This window comes from Symphalangus syndactylus, chromosome 1 (genome assembly GCF_028878055.3).
Source record: "Symphalangus syndactylus isolate Jambi chromosome 1, NHGRI_mSymSyn1-v2.1_pri, whole genome shotgun sequence".
Taxonomy (NCBI): domain Eukaryota; kingdom Metazoa; phylum Chordata; class Mammalia; order Primates; family Hylobatidae; genus Symphalangus; species Symphalangus syndactylus.
Genome location: NC_072423.2, coordinates 65415327 through 65439789, shown reverse-complemented (window position 1 = coordinate 65439789; position 24463 = coordinate 65415327). Strand labels below are relative to the sequence as shown.

Genomic DNA, 24463 nt, shown 5'->3' with positions numbered 1-24463 from the left:
CAGACTAGAGGAAGGCGAAACAGTATACAGTCACGTGCCAAATAACACCATTTCGGTCAATGACTGACTGCATATATGACATTGGTCCTGTAGGTTCCAAAGCTGAAAAATGTCTGTTGCCTGATGACATTGTAGCCATTGTAAAGTAGTGCAGTGCATTACTCATGTGTTTGTGGTGATGCTGATGTAAAGAAACCTACTGCACTGCCAGTCATATAAAAGTATAGCACATACAATTAGGTACACCACATGATACTAGGTAATAAATGACTATGTTATTTCAGAGTGCACTCCTTCTACTTATTAAAAAAAAAAAAGTTTACTGTAAAACAGCCTCAGGCAGGTCCTTTAGGAGGTATTCCAGAAGATGGCATTATTATCATAGGAGATGACCCTCCAAGGATGTTTTTGCCCTGAAGACCTTCCAGTGGGACAAGATATGGAGGTGGAAGACAGTGATATTGATGATTCTGACCTTGTGTAGGCCTAGGCTAATGTGTGTGTCTGTGCCTTAGTTTTTAACAAAAAAGTTTTTTTGTTTGTTTGTTTTTGTATTGTTTTTGTTTTCGTTTTCGAGATGGAGTCTCGCTCTGTCACCAGGCTGGAGTGCAGTGGCGCAATCTCGGCTCACTGCTACCTCCACCTCCCGGGTTAAAGTGATTCTCCTGCCTCAACCTCCTGAATAGCTGGGACTACAGCCACCCACCACCATGCCCAGCTAATTTTTGTATTTTTAGTAGAGACGGGGTTTCACCATGTTGGCCAGGATGGTCTCGATCTCTTGACCTTGTGATCCACCCACCTTGGCCTCCCAAAGTGCTGGGATTACAGGCGTGAGCCACTGCACCCGGCTAACAAAAAAGTTTAAAAAGTAAAAAACAAAACAAAACAAAAATTTTAATACAAAAAAGCCTTATAGAATAAGGATATAAGAAAGAAAACGTTTTTATACAGCTATACAATGTGTTTGTGTTTTAAGTGTTATTATGAATCAAACGGTTTTTAAAAGTTAAAAAGGTTATAAAGTTAAAAAGTTACAGTAAGCTAAGGTTAATTTATTTATTGAAGAAAAAACATTTTAGTAAATTTAGTGTAGCCTAAGGGTACAGTGATTACAAAGTGTACAGTAATGTCCTAGGCCTTCACATTCAGTCATTACTCACTCACTGACTCACCCAGAGCAACTTCCAGTCCTGCAAGCTCTGTTTTAAGTGACTTATACAGGTGTGTCATTTTTTGTCTTTTATATCATATTTTCTTTTCTTTTTTTTTTTTTTTTTTTTTTTTTTTTTTTGAGACGGAGTCTCGCTCTGTCGCCCAGGCTGGAGTGCAGTGGCGCAATCTCGGCTCACTGCAAGCTCCGCCTCCCGGGTTCACGCCATTCTCCTGCCTCAGCCTCTCCGAGTAGCTGGGACTACAGGCGCCCGCCACCACGCCCGGCTAATTCTTTGTATTTTTAGTAGAGACGGAGTTTCACCATGGTCTCGATCTCCTGACCTCGTGATCCGCCCGCCTCGGCCTCCCAAAGTGCTGGGATTACAAGCGTGAGCCACCGCGCCCGGCCTTATATCATATTTTCACTGTGCCTTTTCTGTGTTTACATATGTTTAGATACACAAATACTTAACCATTGTGTTACAACTGCCTATAGTATTCAGTACAATAGAATGCTATCCAGGTTTGTAGCCTAGGGGCAATAGGCTATACCATCTAGCCTACATGTGTGGTAGGCTTTACCATCTGGGTGTGTGAAAGTACACTCTATGATGTTCACACAACAAAATCGCCTCTTAGAATGCATCCATGTGGTTAAGTGATGAATGAGTGTATATGAGTCAGAGAGGTGTTAATGAAGTGGAAGGAGCAGTTAATTAGGAGTTAAGAGACCTGGGTTCTGGATCTACTGTTTCTGGTGGTTGAGTATTTGGCCTTGGGTCACTTTCTTAGTCTCTTGGGGTCCTTCTTTCATTTACATATTAAAGAGATTAGAACAGATCTGTGTTCCTCAGTCTTTGACTCACAAATGTCTCTTATAATAGTGTGTAATCTTTTGAACTTGGAGATTTAAAAACTAATTCTGTCATTACATGGCATGTGATAAGGACTTGATTTTAAATAGAAAGTATTTATTTTAGATTGGTTTGTTTGTTTGTTTGTTTATTTCGAGACAGAGTTTCACTCTTGTTGCCCAGGCTGGAGTGCAATGGTGCAATCTCGGCTCACTGCAACCTCTGCCTCCTAGGTTCAAGCAATTCTCTTGCCTCAGCCTCCTGAGTGGCTGGGACTACAGGTCCATGCCACCACCCCCAGCTAATGTTTGTATTTTTAGTAGAGACAAGGTTTCGCCATGTTGGCCAGGCTGGACTCGCACTCCTGACCTCAGGTGATCCACCCGCCTCAGCCTCTCAAAGTGTTGAGATTACAGGCGTGAGCCACTGCACCTGGCCTACCTAGATCAGTTTATTAATATACTGTTTGATATTCATGCTGTACAAGAAAGATTATCTACAGGGTTAGTACCAGTCTTGAGTGTTGAGAGCATTGAATAAGATAATCTATATAGTATTTAGCACTGTGCCTGGCTATGGCAAGTGCTCCATAAGTTTTAGCTGCCATCATCATCATCATCAATTCCCAACTTCCAAACCTGTGAGCCCTGTTCCTTAATAGAGGTGGATGGGCACAGCAGATTTTTTTTTTCCAATGGGTTCCATGTATCCATAGGCTCCAAAAAATGTTTGTAAACTAAGTAATATGACCAACATATTTAATGACTATTTTCCAAATAAATATAAATGATATTTTGAACAAATGCAGATTCATTTAAAATTGCTAAAGAATTCATAAGTTTTTATATTTTTTCTTAATTCATGAACTTTTAGAGTTAAATTGACTTTTAGAGTTTAAATTGACTTTTGTTAATGTTAAAAAGGGATCTATAAGCTTGAAATGATTGAGCCCTGTAGTCTTGATAATTTTATTCTTTCTTCTGTTGACTTTTCCCAATTCTATTAGGCTTGTTTTTAAGGTTTGGTGACCCAAACTATATGGTAAATTTAATATGCCCCACTGCTTCATCCATTTTTTTTAATTTGAATTTTAACTTTTTTTCTTTAAAAAAAAAATTTAGACAGGGTCTTGTTCTGTCACCCAGGCTGGGGTACAATGGCACAATCCTGGCTCACTGCAACCTCTGCCTCCCTAGCTCAAGGGATGCTCCCATCTTAACTTCCTAGGTAGCTGGGACTACAAGCGCTCACTACCAGGCCCGACTAATTTTTGTGTTTTTTTGTAGAGATGGGGTTTCGCCCTGTTGCCTAGACTGGTCTTGAACTCCTGGACCCAAGCGATCTGCCTCCTTGGCCTCCCAAAGTGCTGGGATTACAGGCATGAGCCACTGCACGTCACCTCATCCAATGTTTTCATGATGTTTTCTTTTTTATTTCTCATGCCAATGACTGATAACATTCAATTATCTGTTGACACTTGGTTAAAATCATAACATGAATTGATGCTAGGAGAATCTAGCATGGTTTTTCCCTACTTTGTATTGGGCAATGATAATGGTGCTCTCCTCGGGTTTGTGTAGGGAGAGGTGTCCTCCTTGCTTCCAGAATTTTCTGAAATAGCGTTTTTTTTCCCTGTTCTTGAGAGCAAGTCTCACGCTGTTGCCCAGGCTGGAGTGTAGTGGTGCGATCTTGGCTCACTGCAACCTCTGCCTCCCTGGTTCAAGTGATTCCCCTGCCTCAGTCTCCCAAGTAGCTGGGATTACATGCATGTGCTACCATGCCTGGCTAATTTGTTGTTGTTGTTTGTTTGTTTGTTTTTTGAGACAGAGTCTCACTCTGTCACCCAGGCTGCAGTGCAGTGGCATGATCTGGGCTCACTGCAAGCTCCGCCTCTACAGGCACCTGCCACCATGCCCCGTTAATTTTTTGTATCTTTAGTATAGAGACTGGGTTTCACCATGTTAGCCAAGATGGTCTTGATCTCCTGACCTCATGATCCACCGGCTTCTGCCTCCCAAAGTGCTAGGATTACAGGTGTGGGCCACCGCACCCGGCCTTTTTTTGTATTTTTAATAGAGAAGGGTTTCACCATGTTGGCCAGGCTGGTCTTGAACCCCAACCTAAAGTGATCCACCCACCTTGGCCTCCGAAAGTGCTGGGATTACAGGTGTGAGCCACTGTGCCTGGCCTGAAATAGCATTTATCATACCTTCATTCAGCCTTTCTCGGTTGCAAGTGACAGAAACCCAACTGAAAATGGCTTAGGTAAAATGAAGAAATTACTGAAAGAATTCCAAAGAAAAGGTTTCATGGCCAGACCTTGGGAAAGGCAGATACAGCGGGCTGAGGGATCCAGATACTGCCAGAACAATCTTTCAACCTCCTGCCTGTGCTGACGGAGTTCCCTCCCAGGTCAAGAAACAGGGCTGGCACTGAGCAGACTGAGCCATGCTCTCCTTGGCTGCATGTTCAGATTTTCTAGGGGAAAGGCTTTGATGGGCCTTGTTTATGTCATATGTCCACCCTTGGACCAATCAACTATGGCCAGAAAGTTGGTCTATCAAAGTGGCCCAGTTGGATCAGGTCCTAGCTCCACATCAATTTGGAGTGTCACAACTCCCTGGGGAAGTCATGTGATTAGAGTATAGACAGAATCATTCCCCAGAAGATTTGCAGCAGAACTGTAGCTGTTCCCCGTAACACTGTCTGTAATTCTTGGTTCCTTATACATTCTTCAAAATGACTGCAATGTGAGTTCTTGGAGGAAGATATATTTTGTTCAATTCTGTTTCTCCTGGTCTTGGACAGTATCTGTTGCAAATGTTTGTTTAATAAATGAGGAACAGATGAATTCATATAATACATTATGATATACAAAGTGGTTATGTAAGATTTTGTCACATCTTGTCATGTCATGTCATGGTAAAAAGTTAAATGCTGTAACAGTTTTGGCCCGTTCATCTAGGAGTCACCAAATTCTGAGCTTCAGTCTTTTCCTCTGTGAAATAAAGAGTATCTCTATTCTGATGCTGTCCCCATCTAGAGAAGTGAATTTGCATTGGAAGTAAAATAATCATATTACATGCACATAAAAACTACATGGTTTTCAAAGTTTGTTGTGTATTCATCATTGCCTCACTTGTTGACCAGACTCACGCCTGTAATCCCAGCACTTCGAGAGGCCAAGGTGGGTGGATCACGAGGTCAGGAGTTCGAAACCAGCCTGGCCAACATGGGGAAGTTCCATCTCTACTAAAAAAAAAAAAAAAAAAAAATTAGCCAGGTGTGGTGGCGCACACGCCTGTAATCTCAGCTACTCGGGAGGCTGAGGCAGGAGAATCGCTTGAACCTGGGAGGCGGAGGTTGCAGTAAGCCAAGATCCCACCATTACACTCCAGCCTGGGCGACAGGGCGAGACTCCATCTCAAAAAAAAAAAAAAAAAAAAAAAAAAAAAAAAAAAAAAAAAAAAAAAAACAAGAAAAAATATGAAGTTGTCACTTTGGCTGAAGCAGATGGAAATATTTCCTTTCAGTGTCTTTTCAGCTTTGTTCAGAGGGCCATACTTGGTAGATTTGTCTTCTGGTTGGAGTATAGGGGTATAGGGACTTTAATTTAGTCTTTAATAGTGATTCTCGGCCGGGCACGGTGGCTCACGCCTGTAATCCCAGCACTTTGGGAGGCCGAGGCGGGTGGATCACAAGGTCAGGAGTTCAAGACCAGCCTGGCCGAGATGGTGAAACCCTGTCTCTACTAAAAATACAAAAAAATTAGCTGGGCGTGGTGGCAGGCGCCTGTAATCCCAGCTACTCGGAGGCTGAGGCAGAGAATTGCTTGAACCCAGGAGGCGGATGTTGCAGTGAGCTGAGATCATGCCACTGCACTCCAGCTGGGACACAGAGCAAGACTCTGTCTCAAAAAAAAAAAAAAAAAATAGTGATTCTCACAAATAAATCTACTCTCCAAATGAGTGATAAGAAGCTATAATCTCATTAAACATTTCACTGTGTCCTTTTTTTTAAACTGGTTTTTAGGTTTTTGTCAAGCAGGAAAGGATTTGCGTTTGGTATCACTGTGTATGGAACAAATTGACATCCCAGCAGGATTCCTCCTGGTGGGGGCCAAGTCTCCCAATCTGCCTGAACACATCCTAGTTTGTGCTGTGGACAAGCGATTTCTACCGGATGATCATGGAAAAAATGCACTTTTAGGTGAGTATTTCATGCTTATAAAATTCCTTCCAATATGAGGGAGTTAAAATACACATTTATTTAAAACTACTGCAGAATTTTAAAAAATATACCAGAGGATTATTTGGGGATTATATAGTTTAGTTCAATTATGAGACAATTTTTTCTTTTAGTAACTTTTTTTTTTTTTTTTTGAGATGGAGTCTTGCTCCATTGCCCAGGCTGGAGTGCAATGGTGCAGTCTAGGCTCACTGCAACCTCTGCCTCCCAGGTTCAAGTGATTCTCCTGCCTCAGCCTCCAAAGTAGCTGGGACTACAGGTGCATGCCATCACACCCAGCTAATTTTTGTATTTTTAGTAAACACGGGGCTTCACCATATTGGCGGGAGTGGTCTTAAACCCCTGACCTCGTGATCTGCCCACCTCGGCCACCCAAAGTGCTGGGATTACAGGCAGTAACTTCTTAAACATTTATTTTCTTTCTTTCTTTTTTTTTTTCTTTTTTTTTGAGACAGAGTTTCACTCTTGTCACCCAGGCTGGAGTGCAGTGGCACGATCTCGGCTCACTGCAACCTTTGCCTCCTGGGTTCAAGCAATCCTCCTGCCTCAGCCTCCCAAGTAGCTGGGATTACAGGCGCCCACTATCACGCCCGGCTACTTTTTGTATTTTTAGTAAAGACAGGGTTTCACCATGTTGGCCAGGCTGATCTCAAACTCCTGACCTCAGATGATCTGCCTGCCTTGGCCTCCCAAAGTGCTGGAATTACAGGCATGAGCCACCACGCCTGGCCTTTTCATTTTTATTAATTCTCAAAACACTTAGCTTAATTAAATGACTTTTTTGACCAGAGATTTTTAAAAAGCATGCAATTTATCAAAAATTAATATTTTATAAAGAAAAGAGAATTCACTCTCTATAGTCATTGATATCAAGTCAGCTCTGATATTGGACCTGATATCAAGTCAACTCTCAATTATTCATCTGTGGATTATTCACTTTGTAAGTTATTTGTTGTTTTTCCATACCACCCATTCCAATGTCATATAGATAGATATTTCTATCTATACTTGTGTGATGTGATTCTCACTTTATATTTAACATTAGTTCACCCAAAATAACTAGGACTATGTATCTTTATATTTCTATCTATATGATATAAAATGTAAATGACTTTATCTCAGAATTATTTTACTTTCTGATATTAGAGTCGGCTTTTTCACAACATAGCTTCCCTATATCATAAGAAATAACAGACTTGATTTATTTTATTTTAAATAATTAAAAAGAGAGCACATGAGATTTATTGCTTTTTTACTGCTATCATTTCTCTACTGTTGTTTCTGTTTCTCAGAATTTGTCTTACTATAGATGAAGTCATGCTTCAGGCACAAATATCAGTAAAAAGGAAAAAGAATAGAGCAATGAATTCAAATATTGTATTGATCATGATGAGTATTTATTTTTGTAGTTTGATACATTCTTCCTAGTTATATAGTGTCATCAGAAAGTCTAGCAATACACTGATCAATAAGTGAGCCTGCACATGCTTTATAGAAGTTCCTTAAATTATAGTTTAAAGACTTTTCATGGTTCATAGGAAAAGAAATGGTAATTTTCATTTTTCATAATGCTCTCATAAAAAAAGAACATTTTCGGCCTGGCATGGTGGCTCACGCCTGTAATCCCAGCACTTTGGGAGGCCGAGGTGGGCGGATCACGAGGTCAGGAGATCGAGACCATCCTATCTAACATGGTGAAACCCCGTCTCTACTAAAAATACCAAAAATTGGCCGGGCGAGGTGGCAGGCGCCTGCAGTCCCAGCTACTTGGGAGGCTGAAGCAGGAGAATGGCGTGAACCCGGGAGGCGGAGCTTGCAGTGAGCCGAGATCGCACCACTGCACTCCAGCCTGGGGTACAGAGCGAGACTCCGTCTCAAAATAATAATAATAATAATAATAATAAGCCAGGCGTGGTGGCGCTTGTAGTCCCAGCTACTCGGGAGGCTGAGGCAGGAGAATGGCGTGAACCCGGGAGGTGGAGCTTGCAGTGAGCCAAGATGGCGCCCTTGCACTCTAGGCTGGGCGACAGAGCGAGACTGTCTCAAAAAAAAAAGAAAAAAACGTTTTCACTTTGTTTTTGTTTAGTGAAATTGAGCAGATGGTTTAATATAGAAGTCTAATGATAAATCTAATACGCTGGACTAAATTAGCAATGAAGATCCAACTACTCGTTTTTTCATTCAGCAGTATTCATTCAAAATGTACTATATGACAGAAATCACACGAGGCTCTTACGTAGGGACACAACAGTTAAAAGACTCAGTCCTGTTCCTCACAGAGCTTACTAGCTAGTAGGCTGTAGTAGAACAACTTCAGAAAACTTATTAGCATTTGAAAAGCATTATCGTCTCATCTAATGATAAACAGTTCAGGTGTGGCTCTGACTGTAGACAATGAAAATCTCTCATAATGCATTTTTTGTTCAATGATTCTTTGTGACTAGAGAATCCTCTTAGAATATGTCATGGAAAAGACACAGAAAACACCATCAGAATAATAGACTTCATAATCCTTAGAAATTAGGAGAGAGACCAAAGACCATGTGCTTTCGAATCAGAACTGTTCAAATCCCAGATTTGTCACTTAGTACTTTAAGAACTTCAGCAAGTATTTTAAGAACTTAAAGTCTTAGATTGCTCATGCATATAATGGGGCCATTAACGCCTACCTTTCGGGGTTATAAAGATCAAATGAGATGATGTCCTTAAAGCACCCACCCAACACAGTGCTTGGGACATAGTATTTGCTTTTCAAATGGCAGTTATTTACTATTGTATTTATTAAATACCCTTACAGACTTGGAACCTTGCTTACTTTCTCTAGCCTCGTAAGTGGACATAATTTTTTACTAACCACTTCTCCATGTAAAAGTGCAGTGCAACAACAAATGGCAGGTTTTTCTTAAATAAGCACATTGCTGGGATTTTTACATGTTTGATACTCTATTATCCAAAAACTAATATCCAACATTTCTACTTAAAGTGGATGATTTTCATATGCATTAAAATATAGTGGAAAAATGTTTAAGCTTCCACTATTCTAGAACCCCTGTGGATTCAAATGTCAATTTGTCTAAATTTTTATATAAATTATGCAGATTCCAAAGACTATGGGGGAATTGATTTAAAAATATATTGATCCAGTTGGTAGTGCATGTGCCCCAAATCTACCATGCAATTGGAAGACTTGATTGCCAGAAAAACTAGAAGGTAATTTGGCTATGAGTAGTGTTATTTTTTGTTTTCAATGACAAGAACTTCAAGCAGATAAAATCTCCCTTGAAGGAAGGCTAATGCTGAAGCCATACAGGGTTTTTAAAATGGACTGTAGGATTCTAACTCTTTTATGTTGTTAACTTATCATTAATGTGAAGATTCTCTCCTTTGCAGATTATTCAGACCCATGGCTTTTCTTCCTCTTCACGCTCTTGCTTTTCACCTCAGAATAGACAGAGGAAAAGATCAAACTCAACCTCAATAGTTTAATGCTCACACTAGTCTTTTCTAAACCACGTGGACCTATCAGTTAAGCCTCATGTTTTGGCACTGTTCTTGATTATTTTGGCTGAAAGGTTCTTGTAGCTTTTTTCTGTGTTTTGGGTGTGGCATATCTACTTCACGGGTCAGGCAGTTTTCCATGAAGGTGCGATGATCAGACCAGAATGTAGTTTCCACAAAGGCAGGGACTTTGTCTGCTTTGTTCAGTGCTAAAAAACCTGGTGCCTGCAACAGTGTCTAGCACATAATAGAGTACAGTATTTGTTGGATGGATGGTTGGATAGTTGGATGGATGGATGGATGGATGGATGGATGGATGGATGGATGGATGGATGGATAGATGGATGGGTGGGTGGATAGATGGATGGATGGATAACTTTAGTGACCTAGGCAGCCACTGGCAACCTTTTTTTGGAGGGGAGGGGCTCCTGTTTTAAGGTATTGGACAAATAGTCAAATGTTCTCAAATATAATCCATCTCTGAATATATTTTAAGTCATTTATAAAATTATATTGTTTACATGTCTATAAAGTGGCAGTAATAAATTGTTAGTTCTATGTGATTGACCAGAGGTTATGAATATCTCTTCTTCACCACTGTTTCCCCACTGTTTAGCAAAATGCCTAGCACATAGGTAGATGCTCAATAAATAGTTGTTGATTGAATAATAACAAATTGGACTTCTCATTTATAAATGCTTTGAATTGGCCGGGCGCGGTGACTCACGCTTGTAATCCCAGCACTTTGGGAGGCCGAGGCGGGCAGATCACGAGGTCAGGAGATCGAGACCACGGTGAAACCCCGTCTCTACTAAAAATACAAAAAATTAGCCGGGCGTGGTGACGGGCGCCTGTAGTCCCAGCTACTCGGAGAGGCTGAGGCAGGAGAATGGCGTGAACCCGGGAGGCGGAGCTTGCAGTGAGCTGAGATTGCGCCACTGCACTCCAGCCTGGGTGACAGAGCGAGACTCCGTCTCAAAAAAAAAAAAAAAATTAAAAAAAAAAAATGCTTTGAGTTGATGGTTAGCATTCTGAGATTAGGATATTGTGAAATATTCTATCTTTAATCGTTGTGGCTTTTCTCTTCTCTATTTATATATCTTTGTTAATTATTAATATATATCAGGTTAACTTAGGGGTCTGAAAAGAGTGTATCACTTCATCAGTGAATTTGTTTTCAGTTATTTACATGTAGAAATATTGCCTTTATACAATATGGAATGCCCTTTCTTATTACAACTTTTTTTTTCCTATTCATCTATATAACAGTAAATGTGTTATGTCCTCATCAGACACAACTGAAGAACTCACTCTTACTGTCTGCTTTTACTCTGTGTATTAAGGGGGACTGAAAAGTTGATTTTCAATTAAAAAAAAAAAAGACATGGCTTTTCATCCTCCGTTTTCTGTTTCTTCTTTTTTCCATGTCCCCTGTTCCAACCAGGTCACCAAAATTTTTATTTTGTTTGATTTGTCTGAGTGAGGAATTGTTTGGATATTAGATCTAAAGGAATAATAAGCCAATATGAATAAAGAAGTGTTAGAAAAGGGGAAATGGGAATCTCATGGAACTCCTGTTGGAAAGTATAGCTAGATCTCACAGAAACTGGAAGCTGACAAAGCCCTGAATTTGAACATCTGGCCTGTGCTCTGCTCTCCTCTTCGCAGATCAGCTTCCCTTCATGGTTCTTGGTTCCCATACCTTAGCTTATATGTGGCTGACATAACCCTAATTCGGATTCCAATTCTGTAAAACCTTACAAATCCAGGGTCCAGTACCACCTGCCTGACTTTTTATATTTATTTCAAAATTCCAGGAGAGAGATTCTGACTGCCCCAGACTGGGTCAGACGGTGAGCCACAAGCTCACCAGCTGTGGCCATGGAGGCAAGTTCGAGTGGTAGAGAGGGCAGAGAACCAGGGTGAGGACGCAGGTTCTGTAAGGAAGGAGTATGTGGGGAAGAAATAATAGACATTCTAGAACCAAGCTTTTTATTATATTATGTGCTCTATTTCCTTAACCTTTTAGAGGTTAACCTTTCCTTTCCTTTTAGAGTAGCATTTAAATTATTTCCAGTCTTTCACTGTTATAAAATAACTCTGCTAAAGAAACATGTACCTGATTTTTTTCCCTCTGAATTATTTCCTTGAGATTGAGACATTTTTGGGTCAAAGAATGTGAATGTTTCTATGCTGTTTAATACGTAAAAGTATTGTATCAACTTACAAGGCCATTAGTAACATTGGTTTTCCTCACTTCAGGGTTTTCTGGAAATTGTATTGGCTGTGGAGAAAGAGGATTTCGATATTTCACGGAATTTTCCAACCACATTAACTTGAAGCTCACCACTCAGCCAAAGAAGCAGAAGCACTTAAAGTACTACCTAGTCAGAAGCTCCCAGGGTGTACTGTCTAAGGGACCTCTTATCTGCTGGAAAGGTAGTCAATTTCCAGGAAGAAAAGGGGAGGGAATGGAGATTTTACAGTGGTAACAAGTGACCCATACAAGATTCAGAGTTCCGGTGGGATACAGATAAATATCCCAAGTTCAGAACAATATCCAAAAATTTAAAGCCTTCTGGTAGGTTATTTGACTTGCCCCTTACTATTTTTAACAGAGACAATTCAAGTTTAGGAAAGTGCATGTCTCTGTATTTGTCTCTCAGGAAGGGGGTACAGCCCTCAAGGGGGAAAATGGACTCTTTCTAGCTCTTCCGTCCTTTAGAGAGGACCTCAGGGTGACAGCTCCTTGGTTAGATGCCCTTTTTACTCTATTTAATTTCTTTGGAGATTCTCAAACATCTGTATTTTTTCTATTTTAACTAGACCTAAACATACTTAGAATAAACATTAATGTTCTCTTCATATTACCTGGGAAAATACACTATTAAGTTGTCAAAGTGTTATTTCTTATAAATTAGGAAGAACTTAGCTTATTTATAGAAATGAATCCGGTTGAAACTTCACATCTTCATGTGCTTGATAGGATTGACAGAAGTTCTCTTCACTGTGCTAAAGAAAAGAAGTATTGAATTATTATTCTATTGATCAGTTTCTTAGATACTGAGATTTTTTTCTCCATATAATAACTATTTTTAATGTTTTTCCTGACTATGAAAAACAGCATAATATTCCAAATTACAACTGCAGATTTGTTTCTGAGTCCTTCACCTTAATTTCTCTTAGTTATCTTTGAAGTAGCATTATATAGTTGTTTAGGAAATGGGTATAATTCTGAGACAGGTATCATCAGAACTGAAAGCTTGTGACCACTGAATCATAAGCTGGTGAATTATAGAAAAGTCTTTATCCTATTAAATGACTTTTCTCAGAAAAATCATTTTAAATGTCATGAATCCTAAGAAAAGGATAAAAATAGGGTAGGTATCACCTCCGTCCCTTTTAATTTCCCCCTTTAGCCTTGTTTTGGTTGCATAAAATATTTTTAACTTCTTAGTTAGTGCTCAGTGGCAATTCATCCTTCCTTCCTTCCTTCCTTTTCGTTCTCTGTTCTTTTCTTTTCTTTCTTTCTTCCTTCCTCTCCTTTCCCTTTCCCTTTTTCTTTCTTCCTTTCCGTTTTCCTTTCCTTTCCCTTCCTTTCCTTTCCTTTTCCCTCCCCTCCCCTCCCCTCCCCTCCCCTCCCCTCCCCTCCCCTCCCTTCCCTTCCCTTTTCTTTCTTTTCTTTCTTTTCTTTCTTTCTTACGCGCTCTCACTCTGTTGCCCAGGCTGGACTGCAGTGGCTCACTGCAACCTCTTCCACCCCAGGCTCAAGTGATCCTCTTACCTCAGCCTCACAAAGGAGCTGGGACTACAGATACACACCACTGTGCCTGGCTAATTTTTGTATTTTTTGTAGGGACAGGGTTTTACCATGTTGCCCAGACTGGTCTTGAACACTTGAGCTCAAGTGATCCACCCACTTTGGCCTCTCAAAGTGGTAGCGTTACAGGCATGAGCCACTATGCCTGGCCTCATTTTTCTAATAAAGAATAAGATTTGTGAAAGAAGCCTCACGTTTATAATAGTTGCTATTTTGGAGCTGAAATTGTATTTTTTATATAATTTATATATATACACATATAATATCAATATACATATATGCATATATTACCTATTGGAGATATACTCTTAGGCCAGAATACAATAGCTCTTCATAGAAGGTTATAGCATAGAAGGTTATAGAAAACTGCTTCCAGTCCTTGTATGTATCTCATAAACGGAGGCACTCTAAAGGACCCTCTGTAATTAACTTTGTCATATAAAATCATTTATATTCCTTTTTCACATGCTACTTTTTGAGACTAATAGGGTAAAATTTGGTTGGAAGTTAACAGTCCCACAGGCTGTCATAGTATTTGCTATCTACCTGAATCAGTACAAAGCACTATTAAAATATACCAGAGGCCCATTAATACTGGCTTACTTAAAATGAAGCTTGGCATAGCATGATCAGTAACCACTTTGACTATTGGCTGTCTCCTTTAATAAGAACTGAGAATAATATTAATTTGAGCATTTAAAATTTTTACTGCCTATACATTTTTCTTTGCTTCTGTTTTTGGACCTAAATTAAGGTTGAGAAGAGAAGGTTATAGGCAGCCTAGATAGGCAGCCTAGACAGACCCTAGGTTACTGTTCTACATTTAAACCAGTCCCAGGTAGGATGTTAACTGGTATTGAAAGGTCTATTAGGTTTTCATAAATTACTAATGTTTTAGCCTCTGTCTTACCCATAAAACTAGCATGACTATATTGGTTACGAGTATTTTTCCTCTGGGAACTAGTATGTGGGGAACAAAGGTCCAATTTCTTTGAAACCATTTCTTTGTCTTCCAAACCAAAGCATTGTGTTCACTAGTTGAAACATTCTGTTGGAGTCAGGATGGAGAAGGGGATCTCTAATTAAAGAAGTGGCTGCCGCTTAAGGAGCAGCGATTTAATTTAGAGATTTTATGGATTGTGTCCCCATCACCTCTTTTAACAGAACATTGGTCACTTCATACAATGAGATTTTTACTCTTTTCCAGAATGTAGAAGCCGACAATCCTCTGCTTCTTGCCACTCTATTAAACCAAGCTCTTCAGTGTCATCAACTGTGACCCCAGAAAATGGGACAACTAATGGATACAAATCAGGATTCACTCAGACAGGTATGGGATATTTTCTTTTGGCTTTTCAAGCATCACATGTATATTTAATGAGGCTTTTTAAAATATATACTTACTGCTGGCTGGTTTGAATAGAGATATTTCAAAATAAAGGTATTACTTGAGTTACTATTAGAGTTAGAATTCAGCCTTGAGATGGGTTAATCTATGGATGACCAGAATCCAAGTCCTCACAGTCCTGACAGCTGGTAGGAAATTTGGCTGTAGCCTAGGACCTCATTCTAGGGGAGACTGACAGTATGCAATAAGTGGAAATCCAGACAGGAGGGAAGTCTGCATCATAACCATCCAGTGGCAAGTATTGGAGACACAGTCATTAAGACTGGAGTTCCAGGGTAGGGCTCTATCTAGCCCACAGAACGTCATAGGGAGTAGTGCACCATCTGGGATACAAAACAAGGTCCTGAGTTAGGATTGTGGATCACAACAGATGAATCCAGGATCTGGTTTCTAGTGATACAAGAGAGGGACTTGGTTATGAATAACTAGATAAAATCTTAGTGCCTGGAACTAGGTCACAATATCAGAGCAGGATCGGCAGAATGACTGATCGTACTGAGCAGATAAGCTACTAGTCTGAGGCTTCTAAAAATTCCTCCAGTATAGAGCACCAGCCCAGGCCCTGAGGCCAAGATAAGATTCCAGGTGGAACTTCATGGTTCCAGGTGGCCAAAGGGCTGGAGGGCTTTGCCTGAAAATATCGCTGCAGATAGTATTTGAGAAAATTACTCAAAACCAGCCTTGGTTATATCTTAGGCAAGAAGGAAAGTATTTTAAAAGACTTTGTGAATTTTTTTCAGTTCACTTGTTTTTTGTGGAATACATTTTACTCATCTGATACACAAACTTCATAGCGTATGTACTTTGCCAGTGTTAATCACAAATTGAGAAGAAGGTGGTCTTCATTTGCCACATAGCATAACTCTTTCAAATTAATGTGAAATTCTGATGAGCTGGTCAATTGTTTCTACTTATTTTCGAGATAGAAGTGATTATTGGAATATGTTAGCAGCAGCAGCAGCAATGAGAATAAGGCTAACTTTCTTTGGGGCGTTTCTTGCTATGTGCCTGTACTCAGCTAAGTCCACCTCTTCCTGGACTGTAAAAAGTTTGGCTTTTAAATTGCACGGGAGATTTAGATGGAGGCTCTGATCCAAGAGAATAGACCACTTCTCTTTAGAATAAATGAGAGAACATGGTGTCACTAGGTATTCAAGAAAGAAACAAGTTAGCATTTGGCTCTGGCCATTGAAAGCATAGCCTTCATTACATTAATGACACACCAGCATGTCTCTCTTAGAATATCATTTATGTAATTTGATTGATCCCATGGTATGTTATGCTGTGAAATATAATTTTTAAAACTACAGTATTAAAAGCTAAGATTTACTTCATTACAACAAAAATGTATCAAGTGTTTATTTTGTTTCAAGAACCTTATCAGATGCTATAAGGCAGGGTTTCGGTACTCGACTGATGTCTGCAATGATTTAAAAAACATTCATGGCTGGGCGCAGTGGTTCACACCTGTAATCCCAGCACTTTGGGAGGCTGGGTTGGGCAGGTCACTTGAGGTCAGGAGTTTGAGACCAGCCTGGCCAACATGGCGAAACCCCGTCTCTATCAAATACACAAAAATTAGCTGGGCATGGTGGCATGCACCTGTAATTCTAGCTACTTGGGAGGCTGAGGCATGAGAATTGCTTGTACCCACGAGGTGGAAGTTGCAGTGAGCCGAGATTGTGCCACTGCACTCCAGCCTGGATGATGGAGTGAGACTGTCTCAAAAGAAAAAAAAACTAATATAAGGGATTAAAGAACAATAAAACAAGGCCAGGCACAGTGGCTCATGCCTGTAATCCCAGCACTTTAGTAGGTAGGCCTAGGCATGTGGATCCCTTGAGCTCAGGAGTTCGAGATCAGACTGGGCAACATAGCGAAACCCCATCTCTACTAAAAATACAAAAATTAGCTGGGTGCTGTTGCACTGAGCTGAGATACCACCACAGCACTCTGGCCTGGGCAACAGAGCCAGACCCTGTCTAAAAAAAAAAAAAGAAAAAGAAAAAGAACAATAAAACATGTAACCTTTCCTAAGAGGGAGAGGTAGGTATGTAAATAACCAGTTGTACCTGAAAATAATGACAAGATATTAAAATGTTAATAAGAAGTAATACAATTTTAATTCTACCAGAAAATATACTTTGTAAACAAATTTTGCTTTGAAAGAAGAAATCAAGATTCAGGCTTTAGCAAAGGCTTCCCCCGTTGCCATCCTGAGACACAGGCCAGGAGCAAGGGGAAGGCACTGACTGACTCACCGTGAACACAGTGGCCAAGTTTTAAGGCTCACATTCTTTTGTGTCCCTTGTGAGGATGTAAGCGGTAATTTGACCATGAAAATTAGTTACTAACAATTTCAGATGCAACCCAGAAAATTTAATAAAAGAAAGTACCTTTATAAGTGATGCTTTGTATCTAAAATTTTTTTATTAATGAATTATGTTTATAGACTCTTCAATAATTTCTTTCTTCTGACACTTGAACATAATGGACTGTAGAAATTTCATGTTGGCATTATGATACCATCGCAAATATTAGCACGTGCAGCACCTCCTTAACTGATGGATTGAGATTCACCTTTCTATAGGAGATTATTTTCTCCCTAATTTTAATCTGCAGTCAGTGACTGTAATCAACAGTTTTTAGCCTCAAGTATGGGTACACACATGGTATAGTATTTGAAGAAGAGTTTAATGCACTATTTGCATGCCTTTGTCTTGAGTTCTACCTGCTAAGCTATATATATTCTGTTCTGGCTGGGTTACCACTTATTGCTTGCATATTTTCTCTTAACATTTTCTTCCTTTTTTTTTTTTTTTTTTTTTTGTTACAGAGTCTCACTGTGACACCCAGGCTGGAGTGCAGTGGCACTATCTCAGCTCACTGCAATCTCCACCTCCCAAGTTCAAGCAATTCTCCTGCCCTAGCCTCCCGAGTAGCTGGGATTACAGGCTCATGCCACCACACCCGGCTAATTTTTGTGTTTTTAGTAGAGACGGGGTTTCTCCATGTTGGTCAGGCTGGTCTTGAACTGCCGACCTCAGGTGATCCACCAGCCTCGGCCTCCCAAAGTGCTGGGATTACAGGCATGAGCCACCGCACCTGGCCTTCTCTTAACATTTTCATGTAATTGCTAATTCAAATTTTGGCCACCAATCTCAGTGAAATATTTTATCATTTTTACTGAAGGGGGCTATATTTTTATCTATCTGCATTATAAGCGTGACATACACACATATGATATTTAATTGGGACGAGAATTCAGGAATAGATGAAAAATATATTTGTCTAACTCAGGATCTTGAAAATTTCCAAGTTTTTTTCTAAAGGCTTTGTTGTTTTAACTCTTGCAGTTAAGTCTATGAGTCATTTTGAGTTAACTTTTTGTATAGTATGAAATGAGAGTTTAAATTCATCTTTTCATGTGTGGATATCCAGTTGTACCAGCACCATTTGTTGAGCAGACCGTTTTCTCATCAGTGAATTGCATTGGTCAAATGACTCTAAATATAAGGATTTGTTTCTGGAAAAATTGATAAAATGGGCCTCATCAAAATTAAAATATTTTAAACTTCAAAAGTCAATTAACTAAATATGAGGATTTGTTTTTGGAAAAATTGATAAAATGGACCTTATCAAAATTCAAAACTTTTACACTTCAAAATTTTAAGGATAAAGAAAATATGGTATATATACACAATGGAATTCTATTTAGTTGTAAAAAAAAAAATGAAATCCTGTCATTTGCAGGAACATGGATGGAACCAGAGGTCATTACGATAAATAAAATAAGCCAGGCACAGAACGACACACATCACATGTTCTCACTTACACGTGGGAGCTGAAAACAGTTGATTTCATGGAGACAGAGAGTAGAATGATGGTTACCAGAGGCTGCAAAGGGTGAGGAGATGGGGATGAAGAGAGGTTGGCTAATGTGTACAAACATAAAGTTAGATAGAAAAAATAAGTTCTAGTGTTTGATAGCAGAGCAGCATGACTATAGTTACCAATAATATATATTTTTAGCTAGAAGAGAATATTTGAATGTTCCCAATGCACACACAAAAAAGAAATGTTTGAGGTGATGGATATCCTACTTATCCTGATTTGATCATTACATATTGTATGCCTGTATCAAAATATGTGTACCCCATAAATATGTACAGTTATTATCTGTCAATAAAAAAGACACCATTAAGAAATGAAAAGGCAAACAACAGAGTGGTAAAAATATTAGCAAAACACAAATCTAATAAAGTATTAACACCCAGAATTTCCAAAAGCTCTTATAGCTTAATAAGATGACAATCCAACTGAAATATGGGGAAAGGATTTGGAATAGACATTTCTTCAAATAATATATACAAATGGCTAATAAGCACATGAAAAGATGCTCAATATCATTAGTCAGGGAAATGCAAATCAAAACCATAATGAGAGCCAGGTGCGGTGGCTCACACCTGTAATCCCAGCACTTTGAGAGGCTGAGGCAGGTGGATCATCTGAGGTCAGGAGTTTGAGACCAGCCTGACCCACATGGAGAAACTCCGTCTCTACTAAAAATACAAAATTAGCCAGGTGTGGTGGTGCATGCCTGTAATTCCAGCTACTTGGGAGGCTGAGGCAGGAGAATCACTTGAACCTGGGAGGTGGAGGTTGCAGTGAGCCGAGATTGCACCATTGCACTCCAGCCTGAGCAAAAAGAGAGAAACTCCATCTCAAAAAAAAAAAAAAAAAAAAAAAAAAACGTAATGAGATACTACTTCACATCCTCTAGAATGGCTGTCATAAAAAAGACAGTAACAAGTGTCTGCGAGTGTGGAGAAGTGGTAACCATTATACATCACTGATAGGAATGCATTGGCAAAATGTGGCAGTCATTTTGGAATACAGTTTGGCAATTTCTCAAAAAGTTGAACATAAAACTACCATGCCACCCAGCAATTCTACTCCCAGCAATTCTACTCCCAGGTATCTACCCAAGAGAAATGAAAATATATGTTCTCATAAAAACTTGCATGCAGATGTTCATAGCATCATTATTCGTTATAATAAAAAGCTAGCAACAACCTAAATGTTGATTAACTTGTGAATGGCTAGATAAAAATGTGATGTATCCATATAATGGAATACCATCCAGCAATAACAAGAAACAAACTGTCGACACAAACTACATCATGGATGAATCTCAAAAATATGATGTTAAGTGAAAGAAACCAGATGAAAGAGACCACATATTGTATGGTTCTGTGTGTATGAAATGTACAGACAAGGCAAATTTACAGAGGAAGGAAGTAGATTAGTGCTTGCCTGGATCAGGGAGTGGAAATGGAGATGAACAGAAAATGGGGTGTGAGCATTCTTATTAAGGGGATGAAAATGTTCTAACGCTGATTTATGGTGATGATTACACAACTTGGTAAGGCTACTAAAAATCATTGAATTGTATAGTTAAAATGGGCAAATTTTATACATAAAGTATACCTCAATTAAGTTATAAAAATAGATTAAAAAGCTGCTCTGAGAAAATTCATAATCCTTTGGGGTGGTACTGTTTCTCTTTCAGTTTAATACAGTCTAATTTATTGAATATCTACAGTAGGGTGAGCAGTTTTTCAGAGCAGATGGTAAACAGCACAGGGCTGGGAGTCAGAGTCCTGCTATTAAGATACTGTACCTGACATATATTGGCTGAAAATTCGGACAAGCCAATCAATTTTTCTGTGCCTTGTTTTCCTTTCCTCATTTGCAAAAACTGAAATTAACAACTCCTGTTTTGCAACTTTTTGAGGAATGACTTAGCCTTGCTACCACACTTCTGCTTGTGTGACACTGTTCCCTGTTATAATGATTTGCGAACCATGTATATTCTCTTAGACTCTAGAAGCTTTATGTTCTTTTTGTTTATCTCTGTATCACCTAGTACCAGACAAATGCCTGGAAATAAATGTTATTTGAATTCTGTTTTTTTTTTTTTTATTTTTTTTATTTTTTATTATACTTTAGGGTTTTAGGGTACATGTGCACAATGTGCAGGTTTGTTACATATGTATCCATGTGCCATGTTGATTTCCTGCACCCATTAACTCGTCATTTAGCATTAGGTGTATCTCCTAATGCTGTCCCTCCCCCCTCCCCCCACCCCACAACAGTCCCCGGAGCGTGATGTTCCCCTTCCTGTGTCCATGAGTTCTCATTGTTCAATTCCCACCTATGAGTGAGAACATGCGGTGTTTGGTTTTTTGTCCTTGCGATAGTTTACTGAGAATGATGGTTTCCAGTTTCATCCATGTCCCTACAAAGGACACGAACTCATCATTTTTTATGGCTGCATAGTATTCCATGGTGTATATGTGCCACATTTTCTTAATCCAGTCTATCGTTGTTGGACATTTGGGTTGGTTCCAAGTCTTTGCTATTGTGAATAGTGCCGCAATAAACATACGTGTGCATGTGTCTTTATAGCAGCATGATTTATAGTCCTTTGGGTATATACCCAGTAATGGGATGGCTGGGTCAAATGGTATTTCTAGTTCTAGATCCCTGAGGAATCGCCACACTGACTTCCACAATGGTTGAACTAGTTTACAGTCCCACCAACAGTGTAAAAGTGTTCCTATTTCTCCACATCCTCTCCAGCACCTGTTGTTTCCTGATTTTTTAATGATGGCCATTCTAACTGGTGTGAGATGGTATCTCACTGTGGTTTTGATTTGCATTTCTCTGATGGCCAGTGATGAGGAGCATTTCTTCATGTGTTTTTTGGCTGCATAAATGTCTTCTTTTGAGAAGTGTCTATTCATGTCCTCTGCCCACTTTTTGATGGGGTTGTTTGTTTTTTTCTTGTAAATTTGTTTGAGTTCATTGTAGATTCTGGATATTAGCCCTTTGTCAGATGAGTAGGTTGCAAAAATTTTCTCCCATTGTGTAGGTTGCCTGTTCACTCTGATGATAGTTTCTTTTGCTGTGCAGAAGCTCTTTAGTTTAATGAGATCCCATTTGTCGATTTTGGCTTTTGTTGCCATTGCTTGTGGTGTTTTAGACATGAAGTCCTTGCCCACGCCTATGTCCTGAATGGTATTGCCTAGGTTTTCTTGTAGGATTTTAATGGTTTTAGGTCTAACATATAAGTCTTTAATCCATCTTGAATTAATTTTTGTATAAGGTGTAAGGAAGGGATCCAGTTGCAGCTTTCTACATATGGCTAGCCAGTTTTCCCAGCACCATTTATTAAATAGGGAATCCTTTCCCCATTTCTTGTTTTTGTCAGGTTTGTCAAAGATCAGATAGTTGTAGCTATGCGGCATCATTTCTGAGGGCTCTGTTCTGTTCCATTGATCTATGTCTCTGTTGTGGTACCAGTACCATGCTGTTTTGGTTACTGTAGCCTTGTAGTATAGTTTAAAGTCAGGTAGCGTGATGCCTCCAGCTTTGTTCTTTTGGCTTAGGATTGACTTGGTGATGCGGGCTCTTTTTTGGTTCCATATGAACTTTAAAGTAGTTTTTTCCAATTCTGTGAAGAAAGTCATTGGTAGCTTGATGGGGATGGCATTGAATCTATAAATTACCTTGGGCAGTATGGCCATTTTCACGATATTGTGAATTCTGTTTTTATTTACATTAGAAATTAGCATGCAGGAAATCAACATGGCACATGGATACATATGTAACAAATCTGCACATTGTGCACATGTACCCTAAAACCCTAAAGTATAATAAAAAAAAAAAAAATACTTTATTGCAAAAAAAAAAAAAAAAGAAAAGAAATTAGCATTTGGGGATTATTAATTTAGTGTTTATTAATTTATTAATAGTACTGGTATGTACTGTTTTTCTAAATGAAGATAATATGCTCATCGACCATTAGAAGAACACATGTTTTATCCCCTAGCTTGTGGGGAAGCATGGGATGAGCCTCCTAAGCTCTGCCTGTGTCACTAATAGTATGGCTTTTAGGAAGACTCTATGAAGCAGGGCCACTTTACGATTTTCTTGGGCCCTAGGTATCTTTGCCTATGTAGGCTCTTCCTCTGTAAAAAAAAAATGTCAAATTATGTTTTATAAATGTCGGTATAAAGGTGAATATATTATTATAATATTAATATAAAGGCCAGCACGGTGGCTCATGCCTGTAATCCCAGCACTTTGGGAGGCTGAGATGGGTAGATCCCTTGAGCCCCAAAGTTCAAGACCAGCCTGGGCAACATGGCAAAACGCTGTTTCTCCAAAAACATAAAAATTAGCCAGGTGTGGTGGCAAGCGTCTGTAGTCCCAGCTACTGGGAAGGCTGAGGCAGGAGAATTGCTTGAACCCAGCAGGCAGAGGTTGCGGTGAGCCAAGATCGTGCCACTGCACTCCAGCCTGGGAGACAGAAAAAAAAAAGACAAAGTGTTGATCATAAAGGAAAAGACTGATATTTTACTACATTAAAATTATAACTTCTAACTATTAGGAGTCACCATAGAGTAAAAAAAGCAAGCCATAAATTGAGAGATGATATGTGTAATACATAAAACTAACAAAGAACTAGTATCAAGAACATATAAAGAATACTTATGGGCCAGGCACATGGCTCATGCTTGTAATCCTCACTCTTTGGGAGGCTGAGGCAGGAGGATCACTTGAGCCCAGGAGGTTGAGGCGGCAGCGAGCTATGATCTTGCCACTGCACTCCAGCCTGGGCAACAGAGCTAGGCTCTATCTTAAGAAAAACGAAAACAAAAAAAAGAATACTTATGAATTAATAAGAGAAATATGTCAGTAGAAACAGTGAGCAGAAACTTCAACAGGCGCTTCACAAAAGAGAATATCCAAGTGGGCAATAAATACATGAAAAGATGATTAACTACTTTGGTAATGAGGAAAATTAGATTAAAAATACAGGATACTATATTCAGCTCCCAAATTGGCAGTGAATTTAAGAATGACAAATAGTTGATGTTGGCAAGGATTTTTTTTTTTTTGAGATGGAGTCTCGCTCTGTCACCCAGGCTGGAGTGCAGTGGCGCCATCTCGGCTCACTGCAAGCTCCGCCTCCCAGGTTCACACCATTCTCCTGCCTCAGCCTCCCGAGTAGCTGGGACTGCAGGCTCCCGCCACCATGGCCAGCTAATTTTTTGTATTTTTAGTAGAGACGGGGTTTCACCGTGTTAGCCAGGATGGTCTCGATCTCCTGACCTCATGACCCGCCTACCTCGGCCTCCCAAAGTGCTGGGATTACAGGCGTGAGCCACGGTGCCCAGCCAGATGTTGGCAAGGATTTCAAGTAATAAGAACTAATATACACTGCTGGTAGGAGTGTTAATTGATAGCAAATCTCTGTAAGTAGGTTGCAATACATAGTAAAGTAGAAAATGTGCATATCCTCTGATCCAGCTACTCCATTCTAAGGAACTTTTTGTATATGTGCACCAAGAGGTATGTACAAGATTGTTCATGGTAGTGTTCTTCACAGTCACCTTAAACAGGAAACAA

At 39.5% G+C, this 24463-nt stretch overlaps 1 protein-coding gene across 4 annotated transcripts in view; it reads left to right on the top strand.

Annotated features, from left to right (window-relative positions):
- Positions 1-24463, top strand: part of GREB1L (GREB1 like retinoic acid receptor coactivator) — a 305634-nt gene that overhangs the window by 159536 nt on the left and 121635 nt on the right. For all 4 annotated transcript variants that reach the window (XM_055236525.2, XM_055236517.2, XM_055236511.2 and 1 more), the window contains exons 5-7: positions 6042-6218; positions 12018-12194; positions 14783-14905. In XM_055236525.2, coding sequence (XP_055092500.2) covers positions 6042-6218; positions 12018-12194; positions 14783-14905 — 477 coding nt within the window. The remainder of the gene's footprint in view (positions 1-6041; positions 6219-12017; positions 12195-14782; positions 14906-24463) is intronic.